The sequence below is a fragment of the Labeo rohita genome, chromosome 13, assembly GCF_022985175.1.
Source record: "Labeo rohita strain BAU-BD-2019 chromosome 13, IGBB_LRoh.1.0, whole genome shotgun sequence".
Taxonomy (NCBI): Eukaryota; Metazoa; Chordata; class Actinopteri; order Cypriniformes; family Cyprinidae; genus Labeo; species Labeo rohita.
The window spans coordinates 2791921-2813806 of NC_066881.1; the positions used below are offsets into that span (position 1 = coordinate 2791921).

General features: G+C 39.7%; 2 protein-coding genes across 3 annotated transcripts in view; one reads left to right on the forward strand and one right to left on the reverse strand.

Annotated features, from left to right (window-relative positions):
- plpp4 (phospholipid phosphatase 4) overlaps positions 1–21886 on the forward strand; it is a 230496-nt gene that overhangs the window by 202559 nt on the left and 6051 nt on the right. For both annotated transcript variants that reach the window (XM_051126733.1, XM_051126734.1), the window contains one exon: positions 5443–5613. In XM_051126733.1, the coding sequence (XP_050982690.1) occupies positions 5443–5613 (171 nt within the window). The remainder of the gene's footprint in view (positions 1–5442; positions 5614–21886) is intronic.
- Positions 1–21886, reverse strand: part of LOC127175580 (uncharacterized) — a 106819-nt gene that overhangs the window by 8138 nt on the left and 76795 nt on the right. The gene's annotated exons all lie outside the window — the stretch shown is intronic.

Below are 21886 nucleotides of genomic sequence, written 5' to 3' on the forward strand. Positions count from 1 at the left end.
CAAAATTTGACGTTAGACACCAGACAGAAAGTAAGGGGCAGACCACACTATAAATACACAACTCCACGAGGTAATTGGGGAAACGCAGGTGAACAGAATGACTAATAAGACAAGGGAGAAACTAGGTCACTGGGAGCACATGGGGAGGAAAACACTGTCCACTGGTGTGACATATACCCCCTAATGACACCCTTGCATGTATGTCTTAAATTGTTTTTATTTATTTTTTTAATTCAGTTTGTAATGTATCAACACCCCCTTTTTCTTGTATTAATTGTCATTATTATTATTTTTTATTTTGTTGTCATTGTCTATCATTTTTATTTGTTGATGGTTGTATTACTTTTTGTATACTGCTTTGGGGCATTAATAAAAAATAAACAAGTTCAGCAAGTTTCTATGTTCCTCATCTTTCTTATTCAGTTCCTAGCTCCTGTTTATAGACTTCAGATAGATGAACAAAACGTTTTTGATGTTTAAAAACTATTGGGAGCTTGTGAGATGCTTGGCTTGGCTCAGAAATCCCACTCACACAATCTAAGCCATGACCACACAGGCATCAACAATTTCTCCCAATGGAAAATAAATCACGTACAAGTTTGTACGACAGCAAAAATCACAGAGCAGCGATAATCCCCCAAAACAAAACAATATGCAATGTCCCCCAACACAAAATGACAGCAAAAGTCTCAATGCCTCAAGCAACAAGCATGTTGCCTTTACCCAATAACCCAGCGAGTATGTTGCCAAAACCCACATACTTAACCAGAAAACCTAACAGGTGTGTAGCCAATACCTGAGAAGCTTACACAACAACAACAACGATGACGACATTCTCAGTAACAACCTGATAGCTTTTAGAACAAGCATGTTTCCAACAGAACCAAAGCCTAAAGAACAAGCACATTCCCAATACAATTACAGATTAAAAGCAAGCATGTACCTAGTACATACATCTTTAAGAACAAGAATGTTTCCAGTACAACTAAATAGAACAAGCTTGTCTGATACTCAAAAAGACTAAATGCTGAACTGACTTCAACTGAACAACAACTGTTTACCATGTCTGTTTGGAGCTGCGCCACAGTGGAAATGATTCTGTTTGCACCTCAATCTATTTTTTTTTCTGTCTTATCGCCACTAAGCTGCTTGAATCTGCTGTATACTGCTATGCAGATAAAGGCAACTTGACTGGATAGGTTAAAGCAGAAAACAAAGTGGCGAACCCCGTAGCCCTTCAGAGTAAAGCTCCAAACCTAATAAAAACTCACCTGCCTTTTGATTCCTAGTAACCTTTCAGACCTTGATTAGCTTTTTCAGGTGTGTTTGATTAGGGTTATAGCAAAACTCTGCAGCACTGCAGCTCTCCATGACCAATGTTCACCACCCCTGGGTTAAAGCACAGCATGTTACCAGTGACAACCAATAAGTAAAACACATTGTCATTATGATCACATAAGTTTAGCATGAGCATTTTACTGAAAACGACTAAATAAGCCTAAGCAACATGGATAGCCTTAGCAACAAGCATGTTGCCAGTAACCTGAGAGCCTTAAAAAGGAACTTAGCTTAGCTTCCTGAAGACATTCACAGATGAATGGACAGTGAAATCTAGCCAGGATGCTTAATCTCTTGATATCCTCCTTCGTGCAGGGAGTGAAGATTTTTATCTGAACTTGTTCTTGAGTCAGTCACATAACTCATGGAGTCCATGTCAATAATGTAGCAATGCGTGAAGCAATGCTAACTTCTGAATCAGGCAGCTTATGATCAATGCAGCAAAAAACGTACACTTTTACCATGGTCCCTTACAGTCCCTTACCGTCCCTTAGCTTGCCAGGAGTGGTTTCTCCAGGCTTTATGCACGTTGCAACAGCTTGTGTGGGGCAGTGCCTAATATATTGAGTGAAAATAATTAAAAGGACGGCTGTGAAACATCAGCTTTGCCCTTTTTGCAGTAGATTTTTTGGGGAGTAAACGGGAATTATTGCCATTTATTGCTGAATGTGTGAGGAATATAATTTTACTTAACCCAGCTGTGAAAGCACGTGTTCAAACAGTTTGTGTAGTGTGAGAGTCAATGTAGTGACAGTGCGACATCTGGTGGGGAGTGGACGGAAAGCCACGGACCGGATTTGTGACAGAGCCTGCCTCTGCAGACGGAGCAGAAGACCACCACAGCGGAGCAGACGGAGCAGAAGCCCTCCACGGCAGAGCAGACGGAGCCGGAGCCCACCAGGGCGGAGCAGACGGAGCAGGAGCCCACCAGGGCGGAGTGGACAGAGCAGAAGGTCACCAGGGCAGAGCAGATGGCGCAGAAGACCAGCAGGCCGGAGCAGAAGCCCACCATGGGGAGAAGAAGACCACCACAGCAGAGACTGGAGCCTGGGAAAAACTAAGAAACAAGAGACAGACAAAGCATCTATGGCATCGAGGAACAAGACGGTGAACATGGTAGACTTATCAACACTATCCCTGGGAATGACTGATAGCGCAATAAGGTTCATTGTAAGTTTCCTCGAGAGTGGTTAAACAAACAGACAGTTCAATATTAAGTTTGTTGGGTGGAATGGAAATGGCAGATTGAAAAATCAAAGGCATAGACAGTTGCAGAAGCCAACAGTTCGGGGGCAGTGACTGGCAGGACAGATCGTTCAAAATCGGATTCACTGAGGGAAATGGAACTGGTAGGTAGTTAAAACAGATACAGGGGTAGAGATAGGACAGACTGACAGTTCAAAGTTGGGAGTATCAACTGAAGCCAGGCTGGTTGACAGTTCAGTGGCTAAGACTGGACAGGCAGACAATTCACTTTCAGACCCATTAATAGAAACTGGACAGACAGGTTTCATCAGACATATAACTTGAAATAAGAGAACAGACAGATAATTTCAGAACAGATTCATGGGTAGACACAGGATGGACAGAACGCTCATAATTAGACCCATTGACAGACACTGACAAGACAGGCAATTCACAATCAGGTTCATCAGCAGCAGTACGATAAACAGATAGTTCAGGGAAAACAGATAGTTCTCGGACGGCCTCCATGGCTGGCTCAGGACTGAACGGGAGTTCATAAATGGCCTCTTTGGCCAGAACAGGACTAGCAGAGAGTTCAGAGACGGCCTCCGTAGCCGTGGCAGGACAGACAGGGAGTTCAGAGACATCCTCCATAGCCATGGCAGGACAGAGAGAGAGTCCAGAGACGGCCTTCATAGCTGTGGCAGGACAGATAGGGAGTTTGTAAATGGATGCCACTATCGTAACCAGGGCTGAACTGAAAAACGTTGCTTCAGGAGGTTCTGCAGAAAGCCGCCACCTCTGGCAATCCTTCCACAGACATTGCTGGCTCTGGAAATTCAGTGGTAGTGAACGCAGCCCATACACACCAGAAAGTAATCCCCCATATGGGAAATGCAGCAGACAAGTAGATTACTTCGGGGACAGACGGGTTAGAGAGCACTGGTTTAGGGATACCAGCTGCACATGCTGACACCAGCAGTGGGTACCAGTCTGGGATACAGAAGTACAGTCCTTGAGAATCTAGGTGTAACAGACAGGAAGTGATGAGACTCTGGACAATCAGCTGTGACGCGTCGAGACTCTGGGTGAACAGCTGAGATGAGACGTGACTCTCGATGAACAGCTGAGATGTGATGTGACTCTGGGAGGTCAGCTGAGACGGGATGAGGCTCTAGGAGGTCAGCTAAGATGTGATGAGACTCTGGAATTCGCGACAAATACACATGTTTCAGAAATGTTTTGATGAGCAACATAACCACTTTTTATATACTGCTTAATACAGTGCCATGTGTTCAAGAATAAAGTTTAACATAAACATATACTATTTAAACACTAATAAAGTGGGGGTATATATGCTTTTATCAGTGTTTTATGATAAATGTGACTATATAACATTGCAACTTCAGGAAAAAAAAAGTTTTACTACTTTTACTACTATGTTTACTATTAACACACAAGACATTCTCAACAGAACGACGAATCGACAAGTCACTATGTAAAAGGTACATACTAGGTGCATACTGTCACAGGATGGAGCAAAGCGACAGACACAGTGGGCGTGGCGTCAGGCCTCGGAGAGGCTTTTATTGAACAATATCAACAAAAAGTGTCCAAAAGGGGGAAATAAAAGTGTCCAAAATAAACAGGGAGTCTGGTGTCCTCAGCGTGAAGGGGTTCCGTGAAGGAGGGGCAGTGTTCAGAAGGGAAGGGTCCAGGTAAGGGGCGGAGTCCGGCGGCCAAACACGGTGAAGTCCGTGATGCACGGGGGGGGGGGGGGCGGCTTCTTCTGAGCGGCATCATCCACCTTCCACGGACTTTCCACTACGGCACTTCTGGAACGGCCCGGCATCCTGGCCCGTCAGCCGTCTCACGTCCATTCGGCGGCGTCCGTTCCCTCGACGCACCCTTGCTGGACTCACGAGGACACCAGCGTGCATGCACAGGGACGAGACCGGTCTCCTGAGGAGAGGCGCGCTCTGCATTTTAACAGCGGCGGTGATGAGGCTTCATTCACATCAGGTGTGCCTCAACACACGCCGCCAGACCTGGATGTTTCCCCGCCCCTCCTCCTCCCACACGCCCACTCCCGTCGGGAGCCTGGTGAAGGGCGGTGATTACCGACGGGGTGAAGCTGATAATTGGGGGGGGAGGCAGCCGACTCGTCACAATACCATAAATGGTGGTTGTGCAGTAATTCTTCTTTAATAATTCTTCTCAATCTTAGTAAAGTAGCTCTGAAACATAACCTACTCTGGAGCAGGTTATGTTCAGAGAATGAGTTGCTATGGTTACTTACCCTGAAAGTTACCTTTATTTTTGGAACCGTAGGAAAGCTGAGTTTATCTGCTTACATACCCATAAAAACTTACCCAGGTATATCACATAACCTGCTTTCTTGAATACCCCCTGAAATGAGGACTCATGTGAATCTGTAACCATGGTAACAAATAGGCAGAGAACGAGGAGAGCAGATCTAATTAACTAACTGGTAAACTTATGAGACTAAAACAGAAAACATGACAACCGATCAAAAATAAACTTAAAAATGAACTAAAAACGTTACACTCAGATATTTTGGTTTGGAAAGAATTGATAAGACATTATTTTATTTCATATTGAGATCTGATATTTGATTGCAGAGCTTGGTATTTTGCAAATATGAGCACACGTGAGACATTATTAAGATCTCATTTAAAATTTTTAAGGAAACACATCATAGATTACTGTTATTGGTTGGTTGTTTTTTTTTCTGTAAGAATGAGACAGCATTTTATATCTATTTAATATCGCTGCTGTCTAGGATACAATTTAGATAAGAGGTCTCTTGTGATGTTTCCTACTTTATATTGTTTCTTAAAGGACTTTGCAGTAACTTTTAATATTTTCTATTCCTGTTTCTTTCACCTTTTGTTTTAGTTGCTTTCTCTGGCCTGGGCTTTACCTCATTCTACTTGGCGGGCAAGTTGCAGTGTTTCACAGCTGCCGGACGTGGGCGCAGCTGGCGTCTCTGCGCTATGATCCTGCCCCTCTACAGTGCCATGATGATTGCCCTGTCCCGCACCTGCGACTACAAGCATCACTGGCAAGGTTAGAGGTTTGCAGCAGTGTTCCACAAAAGCATGGAACTGCTTAGCCAGTATGTGTGTGTCATCATCTGACAGTCAGAGATAGAAATTTCTGAATTTCTGCATTATTCTTTATAAAATTTGGTGTTCATCTAAGTAACAAATGAACACAAACTAATCTGACTAAATTAATATCACACAGAGTTGAGATCATTGACAAGAAGTCTGGAAAAATTATCACTGGCACTTTTAAAATACTGTGAATAATCCTAGATACCTTATTACAAAAGGTTTCAACTTTTAGAACATTTTTTTTAAAATGGTATTTATTATCCTTCTTATTATTACTATTATTATTTTATTATTTATTTATTTATTTATTTCATCTACAAAGTTAAATTGAACAACACTGCATGTATGCTGCGTAAAAGTAGCTAAGGAGACTAAATAAATTAAATTAAGCTCTCTAACAGTAGGTGGTGGTTGGAGAAAGGCAGAAATAATGCAGTTATAAATAATTCTGGTTGTGTGTGAACAGCAAAGGCTGTGCAACTTTCTGTTTCTGACACTGCTTGTAACAGAGAGGAAAGAAAGTCTTGTATGGTATTTACAGGTTTTATATATCTTAAAATGTTCATATTCTTCATTTTTTTTTGTGTGTGTTCTTTTACACTTTAATCTGTTTGATTTACTTCTACATTTCGTGTACTGTTTTATTTTGTTTTATTTGTTTGTATATGAAAAAGTTATTTAAATTGTTATTATGAGGACAACATCAAGTTGAGGAGTCGAGAAGCGCCTTTACCCACTCAGAAGCAGTTCAAAGTTGTGGCATAAGGGACACAACATCTTCGTTCCTTCCATCAGGGAATGAGTGTCACCCTACATAACCGAGACGTTCCCTTGTCTGTCACTTCAACGTTGTGTCAAAGTTCCTACACTATGGAGCCCTTTATTAAACGCCACAGTTGCTAAACTGTGTTGAGTACATGTGGGTGCAGATATTGACAAGCCCATGCCATGACCAAATGCACCTCTCCTCCTTGTAACCTTCCAATGTCCAAGACTCTCCAACATCTGTGAGAGCCCCCATACAAGGCAGAGGTCACTTTCAGCCAGAGCCTTTTCTCATTCTGAGAAAACAAGAAAAATAATGGTTGAAAAGTCCTGGTTGTAACATTGGGGAGACTTTGGAATAGAACTATGAAGCCTACACATTCTACCCAAAGGGGAGGTAACATGTGGAGATACAGCCTATGGACTAAAACTACATAGGTACTACACAGGGAAAGTTTCTGTGGTGGGCTCTGTATAGGAGGAGAACTACCAAGCACAGAAATAAGTGACAGACTGACTGTCTATCTAGGGCACAGGTGTCAATCTCAGTTCCTGGAGGGCCACAGCCCTGCAGATTTTAGATTCATAATCTAGATTCAGGCTCTGATGCACAATCTCAGCACCTGGCCATTGCGTATGGGAGGGCTAGAAATGAAAGGTGCTGAGTGTGACTCAAGGAAAGAGGAATAGCTCTTTTAATGACCATTTGGTGACTGTTTCACCATGTGACAGACAGCCGGAGCCAAGTAGCATCCATCTCTCATCTCTGGTTAACTGGTGCCTTCTCCATGGGTCGCCCTTCTTTTGGGTTCTTAGCATCCTGATGACAGGTTGGCGGTGCCACCCTTCTGCAAGTAACTGGCCAATGTTCAAACCTGACTGCTGGTCCAGGCTGTTGCAGTGCCTCAGAAGTTTCTTAACTTCATTTTTTTTTTTTGTTTTTTTGTTTGTTTGTTTTTTTGTTTTTACTTTCTCTATAGTGAACAGACTGAAGTTAAGAGACTCAGCAGCATAACTCTTGCTCAAAGTATGCACGTTGCTTGTGTGATATCCACTGGCTCACCATCAAGCTTTAAAACAGAAATATTTCCAATATTGCGGCGTGAAAATGAATGGCTGGTAATACGCAGCTTGATGTATGTTTTGAAACCAACAACAATTGCAGGATAGTGTACAACATGAATTTGCATCACGCACCTGCAGCGTGTCTGTGAATGGAGAAAACAGAATAAAACTATATTCAAAAAAAGGAATATAAGCCTATACACTAAATATATTTCACTTAGATCATTAACACATTAACAAAACAAAATAAAAGAGTTTTGGGTTATTGTGACACGTCATGCACTCCAAAGGAAAGGGAAATGAGGCAGAAAGCCGTTTTCTTTTTGCAAAATTTTTATAGTTTTGAATGATGTCAGTTCTATCTGTATGACCGACCAGCATTGGTATGACCATAAATTATGGAATAAGAAAAAACAATGCAGTGATCGTGCCGCCGCCTCAAGCGAACACACATACTGTTAACTTTAGAGGATATGTTGTAGAGAGAAGGGAACTAAAATAGCCTAGTTGTGTTTATAATGATTGTTAACATTTAGTGTTATTTAGGGTACAACAACGGGGCTAAAGGCACACCCTAAGAAAAAATGTGCTTTTCACTGCACCCAAAGTGTATGATTGCAGAAAACTATGCTTTTTCAAGATGCTTTTTCAAGGTTAGTTTTTCAAGTTTTGCTGTAGATAAACTTTTTCAAATTTTGTAGTAGGTGTCATGAACCATGCTAGACTGGCATGCTGTTTTAGATGTTGTTTACTGAACACTTCCGTATACGTACATACGCATACGTAATAACCAATGAGAAAACTTGTTACAAACTCAAATACTATTTATCACATCTTCCCCCTTTTCAAGCAAAGTATATCACATTTTAACAAACAAAATTAAATCAAAAGTTCACCGCTGCCAAACATGAATCGTTCTGCAAATAAAGTCTCTATAATACACTAATTAAACAAGAAGTAAAGGGGGGGGAAAAGAGTGTTTTGATTCTGTATTATGACTGGTAGCGCGATGGCTTTCTTATCACATGCCCACAGCGTGTAGTCTTGGGTGACACTATGTGTTGTGGAGTATGAGGCGCAGCAGCCGTAGATTCTGAAGAAGGAACAGATGTTCCCTGATTTGCCTCAGGTAATTGCTCACTTGGACTTTCCTCAAAATCTGTTGTGCGCTCAGGTACATCTTGTTCATGTTGAGTCACAGTATCCCCTGGAATGGCTTGGAGATGTTTACGATTCCTGAGAAATTCTCTATGACCTTGGCTGTTCAGCTTGACGACTTGACGACCCCGTTTGTCATCCACTTCTTTTCACCATCTAGCTTTAGGCGCACTGAGTCCCCAGGAGAGGATCTAGCACCATGTCGTCGATAGAAGAAGTATCTGTAAGATTCCTTGGCTTTGCGATCCTTAACTTCCACTCTCTTCAAGTCAGGCCATTCAGGGACCAAGTTACTTGCCACCGCTGGAACTGTAGTCGGGAGGTGCCTTCCCATGAGTAGCTGCGATGGACTACACCCTGTAGCTGCTATTGGAGTTGCCCTATATGCAAGAAGGGCCAAGAAAGGGTCGTCTTGCTTTAGCATCTTCTTTGCTGTTTGAACAGCCCTCTCAGCTTCTCCATTCGATTGTGGGAAGTGAGGACTGGACATCACATGAACAAAACCATACTGCTCTGCAAATGTTTTAAACTCAACTGATGTGAATTGCCGAGCATTGTCAGAGCACAGCCTTTCCGGGATGCCAAAATGTGCAAACATGCTCTTTAGTTTGCCAATCACTCTTCTGCTCGTCATGTCCACCAAATGGGCTATTTCAATAAATCTCAAATAATAATCCACCTTAACGAGGTATTGATGACCCCCTGCTTCGCAGAGATCTACCCCAAGGTATCTCCATGGGCCTGGGGGTAACTTTGTCACTAGCAATGACTCCTTGCGTTGAGTGGGCTTATTAATCTGGCACAATGGGCACTGGTTCACTTTATGTTTTAGATCAGCACTGATGCCTGGCCACCACACTGATAGATGTGCCTGCTCGCGACACTTACTCAGTCCTTGGTGGCCTTCATGAATGCAAGCAAGTACTTCATCCCTCATTTTGATTGGGATCATGATTCTTGACCCATGCAGGAGAAGCCCTGCAGACTCAATCAGAAACCCTTGTTGGCTAAAGTAAGCTTGCAGATTGACAGGGACCACTTTTATATGTTTAGGCAATGCTTGCTGGACATTTTTAAGCATGCTTTGCAACTCTTCATATGCTTTCGTAGCATCAGCTATCTGATGTAGCTTCTGGGGTGAAGCTGGCAAGTGCTCCTTGACTTCAGCTATATAGGCCTCGACTTCGTCTTCGAGGTCTGACTGTTCTGAGTTGGCCAGGGGGTGTCAGGACAGCGTGTCCGCTATAGGCAGATACTTTCCCAGAGTATACACTGCCAGTGGGTCGAAGTGCATCATCCTAATTAGGAGCCGCTGGCAGTGAATGGGAACCTTTTGTTTTCTGGTTTATCAAAGGGACTAAAGGGTTATGATCTGTGAGTACTTTGAAGAACTCCGCAGAGATATCGTGGCAGCTTTTCGCATGTTCAAACTGAAGCCAAACTCTCTTTTTCAATTTTTTAAAATTTATATTGCTTACTTTTGTTGTCATCTGGCCCATACACTCCAACTTGCCATCCGGACTGTTCAGTATTACGTTTGTTTTGCTCAGTGGTATCTTATATTTCAGGCTTTCATAAGTTTTCTCAGATATTACAGTGGCATCTGCACCAGAATCAATTTTGAAATTGATTATTTGGCATTCCATAAGAATGTCAACTGTCCATGGTGGAATGGGTGCATCCTTACTTTGAACAGAGCCCAAAAACATTGCTGACCCTGCATCTTCATAAGATGTTACTTCCTGCACTGTCTTAGTGTGGCAGACTACCACGAAATGGCCAATCTTTTTGCACTTTCGACATTCAGCTTTTTTGGCAGGACAGTGTTCTCTCTGATTATGTATTTTATTGCATCTTGTGCATTTCTTCTAGGGGTGCAACGGTTCTCGGTAAAAAATCGAACCGTCCCGTTCTCCTCCCACGGTTCGATACGCACGTGAACCGCGGTTGCTCTGACCACGCACTTACAATACAGTTCGGTGAAAAAAACAATCCATAAAACAGAGTTCAGCTAATGTATGGTTCTGAATACGCCCCACGTGCGTTTCATGTGAGACTGCCATCCAGTCAACTCGTAGTATGTAAATATGTTGCTATAACGACACAGTTCCTCACGTGTTGGTGTTTTTGTGTGTTGCGCTTGGCTTGTGTAACGTTACTGTTCAGCATGGCGAGTGGAGGAGATAAGCCGTTAATAGAGCCGCCACCCGCTTCATTCAAGTCTGCTGTCTGGGAACATTTCGGGTTTCCAATAGATTACAGCAGCGATGGTAAAAAAAAAAAAAAAAAAAAAAAACGTGGACAAAACAGTCACGTTATGTAAAATTTGGCACGCGCGAGTGCCTTATGCTCACGGCAATACATCTAATATGACGAGCCATTTGCGCCGTCATCACCACGGTGTTGAAAGCGCTCGAGCACAGGTGAGACCGAAACAGCAGACGTTGCCTTCTGTGTTTAAACAGGCACTCGGTTCTGCACTTGTTTCTATACTCGGTTCTATACTCGGTTTATGTTTGTTTTGAAATGCACTTTATGTTGGTACTCTAAAGTAGGCTTCTCTTGAGTTAAAATGTTGGTTTTAGCAAGGATTAAAAACTGCTTGGAATTTTATTTTTGTAAAGAAGCCTGCTGTGATCAAGGGTTTAAGTATGTGTAACCCAATAAATTTTTTTTTTCTTCGAATTTGTCAGTAGCATTTTTTTCCCTAAACACACCGAGCCGTACCGAAACCGTGACCCTAAAACCGTGATACGTACCGAACCGTGACTAATTTGAACCGTTGCACCCCTAATTTCTTCCTGTCACTCCATTAATTTATATAGCGTTGTCCTTTTCTCTGTCCATCAGTGCTAATTTTCTTTCCTCTGCCACGATTTTGTTGGGAGAGTTTAACCTCCTCCAATTTACTTTCACTTTGCTCCACATTTTGGTTTTTAATGAGCTTGTGACTACGTGCCATTTCAATTGCTCTAGTGAGCATCAGTGTTTCTTGAGGCTGCAGCTTTTCTGACAGAGATTTGTCTTTCAGTCCGATCATAATCCTGTCTCGGATATATTCATCCTTTATTTTGCCAAAATCACAGTGTTCTGAGAGCTCATAAAGTCCTCTTACGAACGCCTTAACTGTCTCTCCATTTCAGTGACACCACTGATGAAAGCGTGCATGTTCGTATATCACATTTCTTCTGGGAATGAAGTGCTCGTCAAACTTCTGAATCACCACTTCATAGTTGTCTCTGTTGTCGTCGTTATCGAATGTGAATGATTTAAATATATTCTCTGCATCCTTCCCCATGGAATAAATGAGAGCACTGACCTGCACATCGCCGTCCTCCAGTGATAATTTGGTGGCTGTTCTGTAACGCATAAATCTCTGTTTCCACTCCGGCCATTCGCTCTGCCTTTCAAACAGGAAACTTTCTGGCGGCGACAATTTGAACATATTCACGACTCTGCAGCTCTTCACTTAATGGGGCAATATAGCAACAGTCTCTCACCTTCCACTGAGCTAAGATCCCACTTCTGACACCATGTCATGAACCACGCTAGACTTGCATGCTGTTTTAAATGTCGTTTACTGAACACTTCTGTATATGTACATACGCATACATAATAACCAATGAGAAAACTTGCTACAAACTCATACTATTTATCACAGTAGGTAAACAAAATTTGCACTGTGATATTGTCACATTCACATTTATAAGCAGTGATGGGAATAACAGAATTATTTTTTTCAGTAACGAGTAATCAAACAAATTACTGTTTCCCCCGTTACAACGCTGTTACCTTTACTGACAATAAAATGTGGCGTTACTATTATATTATAATTTTATTTTTCAGTTCATCTGAATGAATGTGCTGCGTACCTGTATTTAATGAACCATAAACTCTAGTGTGAAGGCACATGACTAGCCGTCGTTTTGTCTCACACACGCAAAGAAAGATGCAGAGCGAGAGAAACTTACATACCATGTACCATACCAAACATATTCTTTGCTGTATTTTCCTGTCAAAATAACAGAGCTCCTCTAGGATTCTTCAGCTTTTAAGAACTGCTGGTTTTGGAACTAATGCACAAACGGCAATCTCATTAGCTGGCACTCACCTATTATCGTCCCTGTTTTGATTTCAACAAAACAGTTTGAGCAAATGCAGACAGCATGATTAATATTCCTGAACCTAGCAGCTGATTAGATTTTAGTGGGTTTTATATTGTTATTAGTAGTACAATTCATAGTAGTTTTGTTATCTAAATTATCATAATGTCATATAATGTTTGACTGACTGTTGCTAAGTGTACTTCAAATGTTGACTATAATATAATAGTATGTTAGATATTTATTATTAGTCTGGTGAGTAAACAAAAAATTTAATTCGTTTAATTTAAATTTCATTCATTTAACAATACAATAGTTACTTTCCCTGGTAATTAGTTACTAACTCAGTTACTATTTGTGAGAAATAACTAGTAACTATAATTACTTTTTTAAAGTGACATCCCCAACACTATAAGTAAAATCATCTTTCCATGACAAGTACGTGCTTGGCATTTTAGTGAGTTGGCAGTAGTCTGCACTCTGCAGGCCAGGCTGCTATTTGAACAGACTGTACGTGAGTCAGAGTCAGAGAATCACCAGTTGCCTCATTGGTCAAAAAATAATAATTTTGCATTAATATTAAATTAAATAAATGACATCAAATTTTAAAGTAATCACTTCGGTAATTTAAAATACTTTTTGGATGTTACTGTAATTCAGTTGGCCACCCATTTAAAATGTAACTATAACGTAATACAGTTACTCATATTTTGTATTTTACATACATGATGTTACATGTATTTCTTTACTCCCCAACCCTGTGGGCCACTAATGTGGACATTGCCTTCCCTAGAGCTTGCACTGTGACTTATGCCCTGAGGGCACGGTCAGTCACCGAATGCAGTTCCTGCATGCTCCGGGTTGTGACCACATCTTGTGCAGACCCTGGACTGAACACCTGCAAGCCATGGTATGCAGAGCAGACACAGCTTGTCCAGAAGCTGTCACCACAATGGAGGAAGTAATATATGCTCTGGACACAGATGGTGGCGTTTCACGCACAAAATGCACCACAATCGCACAACGTGTCGATAGCCATGCCTTACATAAAATTAGCATCAGGACATAAACCATTGACAAAAGCTGCTTCAGCATATGCGTAGCACGAACACTGAGCAGAGCAATCATGCCTGTCAGAGGGTGAGATTTACAAATTGAAACCAGGACACGATTTTGTTTGCCAGTAGAATTATTCGTTTATTTACCTATTTTTGTTTACTCTAATTATTTGCGTATATTAATTAGCTGTTTATTATTTATTTATTTATTTTTTAGAAAATTACTTGATTGTGTTTAGTAATGTTTGTATTGTTCCCTGCGTGTGTAAGTGTAATGGAATAGTCCTTTGTGTATGTAAGTTTCCCTCGTGTCGTGTGTCGTGTAGGAAGTCACGTTTGTCTGTTTATCTTGTTTTGATTATTGTTAAGTTTGGTTCTGTTCAGTTGACCATTTTTATGGGCCCAGACCTGTCTTTATTTTCCTTATTTCCATTTAGTTTTCCAAGTGATTTAATTTGTAACTTTGTTTGTATTTAATAAATAATGTTTTGTTTGGAAATCCTGCGTTCCTTGCCTTTGACTGCTCGGTCCCTCACATATGGTGTCAGAAGTGGGATCAACAGAGGTCGCAGATTTCCGTTTTTTTCCGTTTTTTCTCGTTCCCCCTTTTTTTGATTCTCCCTACCTTTTCGTAACCCATGGAAGTGGTTGCAAAGGCCAGTGCAATGGAACCACAGGAAGAGGAGGTGGAGACAATGGAGGACAGGAGCCAACGCTTGCAGATCGGACAAGTTTGTTTTGAGCACAGATGGATGCTAGGGAGGCTAAGAGAGCCCAGGAGCAAAAGGAACAAGAATGAAGATTTAAAGCCCTACAGCATCAGTTTGGCTTGCTTCAAATTCAAGCTAGTACTACCCCCACTCCTGATCCATGGCTGCAAATTTATGTCCTGGAGAAACTGAGGATGGTGACCATGATTCCAGCTAACCACTATCACAGTCTAAAGGATGTAAAAGAGGCCATCATCAAATAGACTATAAAGGTCACTTTTCAACTAAAGAAGCTAAATTAGAAAATCTAAGTGTCTCTGATCTAGAACACTTCTTGATAACTTTTGAAAAGACTGCTGCTGCTTATGAGTGGTCTAAGTCTGATTGGGCTTTCCGTTTAATTCCATTGCTGACTGGTAAAGCTCGAGCAGGATATGTACATATGGGCATTGATGATTCTCTTGATTATGATAGTGTTAAATCAGCTATTCTGAGAAAGTATGACATTAATTCAGAAACTTTTGAAGAAGATTTTGTTCAAGCAAATGCAAGTTCGTCGGTGAGTCAGGCAAAGATTGGGACCAGTGGGTGCCCTACCATTTGTTCGCTTATAGGGAAGTCCCCCAGGCCTCGACCGGTTCTCTTCTTTTGAGTTATTATATGGACGTGATGTGAAAGGTCCTTTGAAACTGATACAAGAACTTTGGAAAGGCAACCAGGGTAGTGGGGACTCTGTCAGTGTTATCTCTTATGTTTTGCAGATGAGGGAATGGTTGGAGGCAATGACAAAACTGGCTGAAGCACAAAGTTACCAGAAGTAATGGTATGATCGGTCAGCTTGTGAAATGAGTTTTAACCCGGGTCAGAAAGTGTTGGTGATGTTACCAAGGCAAGAGAGCAAACTATTGGCAAAATAGCAGGGTTCATATGAGATCAAGCGAAAGTTAGGACCCACCACTTACGAAATTGCCGCACCAGGCCTGGACCGACCTAGTAAAGTATTGCATATTAACTTGCTGAAGGAGTGGATTCCTCATCCTTAGAAGTCGCAAGTCCTGATGATACAACAGGTGATGGAGGAAGAGTAACTGGAGGAACAGTATTTGCCTCAGTCAGTTTCTGCAGGCATTGATTTGGATCATTTGCCAAAAGATCACCAAGTGCAGGTGAGAGCTCTCTGCCACCCTGACATTTTTTTGAGTATCCAGGAGCTACCACATTAATTGAACACAATATTGTGTTGAAAAGTGATGTCTTTGTTAAAAGGATGAGCTACCAAACCCCTGAGCATGTACAGGCCTCCTTGAGGAAAGAGATTGATCTGATGCTGACATTGAAAATCATCAAACCATTTGTTGTGCAAACAGATGCTTCTAAATGAGGGATTGGAGTAGTGTTGCTGGTTGCAGGGGCCATCCATTGGACAACAACTTGTGACTTGCATCAGCCGAAGTGTCTTCCCTAGAGAGGTCCTTTGTTCCACAATCGCAAAGAAATGCATGGCTGTGAAATTGGCTTTAGACTCCCTAAAATATTATCTATTGGGGAGAGAGTTTATTGTGGAAACCGATCATAAGGCTCTACAGTGGTTGGAGAGGATGAAAGACACCAGTAGTCGAATTACTCAGTTGTACTTGGCTATGCAGCCCTTTCGATCTGTGGTCCGGTATGTTCCCGGGAAGGCCAATGCTACCACCGACTTCCTTTCCCGCTGTGTTAGTGAGGCTCCTGAAGAGGGGGGAAGTGTGACGGCCGATGACGTGCCCACACAGTAACACAGTAGCTGACACGCACCTGCATATATACCTGTTCCCTTTTTGGTTGTGTACATGTTAGTTTGATTTGAATATTAGTATGCTTATTAGATTTAATCTTTGTTACAGGTCACAGTATTTACATTTCATAATAACGACAGACACAGATTTGTTTCATCTTTATGGATTTATTTTCAATTTGTATTCATTTCATACCATGAGTAACAAGTTTAGGTGCACATTTTCTAGTTCCGGTGGTGGTCCGCGTTTCTAAAGGACCGGCTGGCATCAGTTGCCGTTATTTACCTATTTGTGTTTACTATAATTGTGTAAATTAATCTGCTGTTTATGATTTCTTTATTTTGAAGTTAATTACTTGATTGTGTTTATTAATGCTTGTATTATTCCCTGTGTGTGTAGGTGTAATGGACTAGTCCTTTGTGTATATAAGGTTCCATCGTGTGATGTTTAGGAAGTCATGTGTTTCTTTATCTTGTTTTGATTATTGTTAATTTTGCTTCTGTTCGGTTGACCATTTTTATGAGCCCAGAACTGTCTTTATTTTCTTAATTTCCATTTAGTTTTTTTAAGTAAATTAATTTGTAACTTTGTATTTAATTAGTTTTTTATTTTTTTTGAAATCCTGTGTTCCTTGCGTTCAACTGCTCGGTCCCTCACACTCACCTTGCTATCACAAGGAACCCAGTTCAGGGTTCCCACACTTCCTTGAAAACCTGGACAATTGATGACTAATTTTCCAGTCCTGGAAAACACATGGAAAATGAGAGAAAATGGAAAATGTCCTGGAAAATCTTTAGTTGTTCTGGAGAGTAAAAAAAAAAAAGAATTCTCCTTTAGCCAAGCCCAAAACAAGCTCTTTTGTTTTATTTCAGCCGATCTCACACAAACTGTATTGCATGCATTTTCCAAAATGTTATTTGTGTGGAAATGTTACAAAGTCTGTAAATTGGAACTCAGAAAAGCTTAGATGGTATTTTCTTCTTATCTTGCCACTGTATTATCCATATTAAAGTAGTATTTCTAAGCATAGTGCTGCTTTGTTTACAGTGGTAACCTGGGAAACGCTGTATCACTGCTGTTCCATAAGCACCACCTGCTGTCAGAGAGTGAATTTGCGCTCTCAATCAACCAGTGTGCTGTTTTTGTTTCCTGCAGATATTTTTTATGTAGCATACTTTCACAAAGATAAAATTAGACCATTCTGTTTTTGCTTCAGATTTTGAAATGAGATCAGAAACTGCTCAAGTACTTTGAATCTTTCTATAGATCGTAGGGCTGGACGTTATGGTCAAAATTTATATCACAATATATTTCTTAATTTCGGCCGATACGATATAATTCTGATATTGATATGAACACTATTTTAAAAAGCCTCAGAATTACTGCCTAGAATGCCCACAACAGATGTCTACAAATTGCTGAAAAATGAATTTGCCTATTGTCCATAGTCTATGAAACCTCCTTCTATAACACTATATAATATTTTAGAAAAAAAATGGTACAGATAAATTAATGTTCACCTTTTATTTGTATTTAGCCTTCATACAAACAAAAAATGTGAAATCACCATCAAATAAACATAAGACTTTCAGACTCACCTTATTAAAATTAATATATATATATAACTAAACTACAGTATAACATAGGCTGATTATTGTTATAGATTGAAACAAAAGTGCTTTAGCCATGTTAAAGAATATGAAAAGTTTTGCAGAAAAAATGAAAAAAAGAGTGAGCACCAATGTAAACATGCTGCTGGACACAGAGTTGTTGAAAATACCAAATTCATTATGGCACTTTTGGAGCGGCAGAAACATCAGTTTCCCTGGTAACGCCAGTACACAAAGCACCACTGTGCTCATGAACGCCATTTTATCAGATAAAATGAAAATATCATCGAAACATTTCTGAAGACAGTTGCTTCCCTTCAAAGATACATAAATTTAAAACACCCATACTGTGTTTTGATTTTGAAATGTGTAGTGCTCATGTTTGTTCAAAGAAGTCAACCGCCACAAAATAGTGGTAATATACAGTACTGTGCAAAAGTCTTAGGCCACTAGTATTTTCACCAGCTAAAAAATGGTTTAAAGTAAGTTATTTCTATCTTTTGCTGTAGTGTGTCAGTAAGAAACATCAGTTTACATTTCCAAACATTCTGTTTGCCATTAATTATAATAATCTAGTGAGATTTTTGTTTGCACAGGCAGTCTGACAACAGCAAGTGCTCAACACAGAGATCTGATCTCACCATCATCCAGTCTGTCTCTGGAATGACATGAAGAAACAGAATAACTGAAACGGACTAAATCCAGAAGAACTGTGGCAATATCTCCAAGATGTTTCAAATAACCTACCTGCAAAGCTACCTGAAAAACTATGCACAAGTTCACCTAGGGCAAAAGCTGCTTTAAATGCAAAGGATGGTCACATCAAATGCTTATTTATTTTAGTTTTTGACAGCATCCTCATTTTATGTGCCTAACTGTCTGAAAATTTTAACAGTACTGTAGCTTTGTAGGTGTAGGTCTCTTAAAGCATCTTGGAGATGTTGCCACAGGTCTTCTGGATTTAGTCTGTCTCTGTTTTTTCTGTTTCTTAAGACAGACTGGATTGAATGATGGAGAGATCAGATCTCTGTTTGCACAAGGAGTCTATCAACAGCCTGTGCTCCATACAAAAATCTCACTGGATTATTATAATTAATGGCAAAATGAATGTTTAGAAATGTAAACTGATATTTCCTACTGACACACTACAGCAAAAGACCAACTTTAAACTAATGAAAATACTAGTGGCCTAAGACTTTTGCACAGTACTGTATATTGAATAATCAGAAATCACACCGTTATTGAAAAAAATGATATTGTGAAATATATTGATATTGAATTATTGTCCAGCCCTTTTGGATTGTGATTCAAATGCAGTGGTTACTTCTAATTTTAAATGGCTACAGAAAGTTTGCCCTGTAATAGAGCAAAAAACATCTTGTTCATGTAGTCATATTTTCATTTTATCTTATCTCTTGCTTAAAAAAATATTAACAAATCGGAATTTGCTTGTAAAAAATCTGAATCGGCCATTAAAAATCAAGACTGGTGCATCACTACTGACTTTTGACAGTTTGAACATTGATGTTTCCAAACCTTCTATCTAATGTTCAACTTTAAGAGAAGTATTTCTGTAATTCAGTAACTTGTGAACTAATGATTTTGATTATTGTTAAAAGTAGGCTATTAGTACTTCTGTACCACGTCGATACAGAAATTTGAGAAATGTAACAATACCGGCAGCTGCTTTCAAACACTTCTGTGAATATTTATTTAACTTTCTATGAACAGTAATGTGCAATGGCTTATCAGGTGTTTAAGTTAGTCAGAATCCACTCATTGTTCACTTGACCCTTTTAAAGCAACATTTTATTGAAAATATTTAAAGGACACATGCAAATATTTTTAAATATTTTGTATTATTGTTAGCATAAATAATGAACTGATTTAATTTATTTTTATTTTCAAATAGGTAAATAATTTAATACTTCCAATATATTTTGTTTATTTTGCTATGGGACTGAAATTGGTTCTCAAAATCATTTGTTATAATGTACAATTAAGAGCTCATATTAAAGAGCTTATTTTATAGGTAGGTCATGGTCATAAACTATGTTTTTAAAGACTTCGAGAGAGAGGAATATATTACATTAGGGCATTCTCCTTGTCTTTTATTCCTGCCATAATTAAAATACAAATGTCCTGGAAAAGTCCTGGAAAATGATCACTGAAAAAGAGTGGGAACCCTGCAGTTTTATTTAAACTCATGCTTCACCATGATCTGAAAGAGAAAACTGTAGCAGAAGACTCTTTGTGCTAATTGTGTATGTTTTGGGCCTTCCACAGCATCATGTTGTGCCAAACCCATATGAAATGTAGGTCACCACATGCACTGACAATCTTTACTCCACCACAACCCTTGAATCTCATTCATACTCGAACTGTATAAATGTGGTGCTTAATCAGTGGTTTTTGAGTGTCTTATCACTGATATCAAATAAGGCAAGACACTGTTCCTCAAACAAACTATTATATGAATTTAGAATACCTAAAATATATGGACAAGTTGCATAAAGCTCCACAGCCTTGTACCCATTCTCTTTTATTGTGGACAAAAGCAGTGTGAAAACTGTAAGTGTGAGCAGTGTATCTCTTTTTGTGTTTCACGTAAGAGTGAAAGTCATTATTATTTCTGGCTGAAATATTCCTCTGTGCTATGACAGCATTTTAAAAAGTTACTATTTACTATGTACATCATTGTTTATTTTTCTCCTTGTTAATTTCTGACTTTAAACTACAGAGAGAATTAAAAAAGTGATATCCTTCAAATTAATGATAAGAATTTGGAATTTTCCAGCATATAAGCAGCTGGCCCTGTTAATTATCTCCAGAAAAGTGTGCATGTCCTAGATTTGATGTTGCTAAGCAATAAATAATAGGGATGTAACGGTATTATTAATTTTGTTGTATTGTGGTAGCAAAACTGTCTCGATATCATCATGGTCACATGACGATATGAAACGATTGGTCTTTTTAGTGATTGGTAGTTTTTAAATATATTTAATTTAAACTTCTTATTCTCACATAAAAAGTGTTTAAAATTGTGTTTTGGGCCATTATGCTTTGGCACAGTATCTGTCAAATTAACTAAAACCGAAAGCACAAAATGGCTTAATCCCTTCATCAAATCTGTTCAGGTGATCAACTCGTGAACTGGTGTTTTTAGTGCCTCAGAACAGCTCAGTTCACAGTGAATGCAGTGAACTCATTTATTGTATGTGTTGTGAGTTTAGCGCCCATTTGGGAATGCAATTGCCACCAGTTAACACTTTATTTTCACAGCAATGATTGTATGATTACAGCAGTTCAATAGATTTGTAGTGAGATTAGTGTTTGTAGACCTGTTTTCAATGAAGCTGGAGTTTTACATCAAAATAAAGGCTCTACTGACGTTTCCATCAAAATAAAAGCTTAATAGTGCAGTGTGAATTGCTGACTGCTAGCAGTTTAAATGGGCAACGTTACTATAGTCCAAATTCAAGTGTAAAAATTAGGAAAGAAGTATTGTAATTTCTTACTGTAGTGCAGGGGTGGCAAACTCCGGTCCTGGAGAGTTCAGCTCCAACCCTAATTAAAACTCATCTACCTGTTGCGTTCTAGTAACCCTTCAGACCTTGATTAGTTTGTTCAGGTGCGTTTGATTAGGGTTGAAAACTATGCAGGGCTGCGGCTCTCCAGCACCGACGTTCGCCACCCCTGCTGTAGTGTAAAGCAAAAATAATATACTTATGAAATATTCATTTTCATTTATTTTACGGTATAGTTGCACTTGTGATTGTAAGAATTTTACAATATATGAATATTACTGTCATAGAAATAACAATAATATAAAATTGTTATTATTATTACATTCTAATCTGTTTGGCTTCCTAAAACACCAGTGTGAATGTATTTTAGACTGAGACCGTATATCACAACTTTTTGGTTTGTTTGTTTCATAAATGTTGCTTTGTGGACTTCATATCGAGATATTATCGCA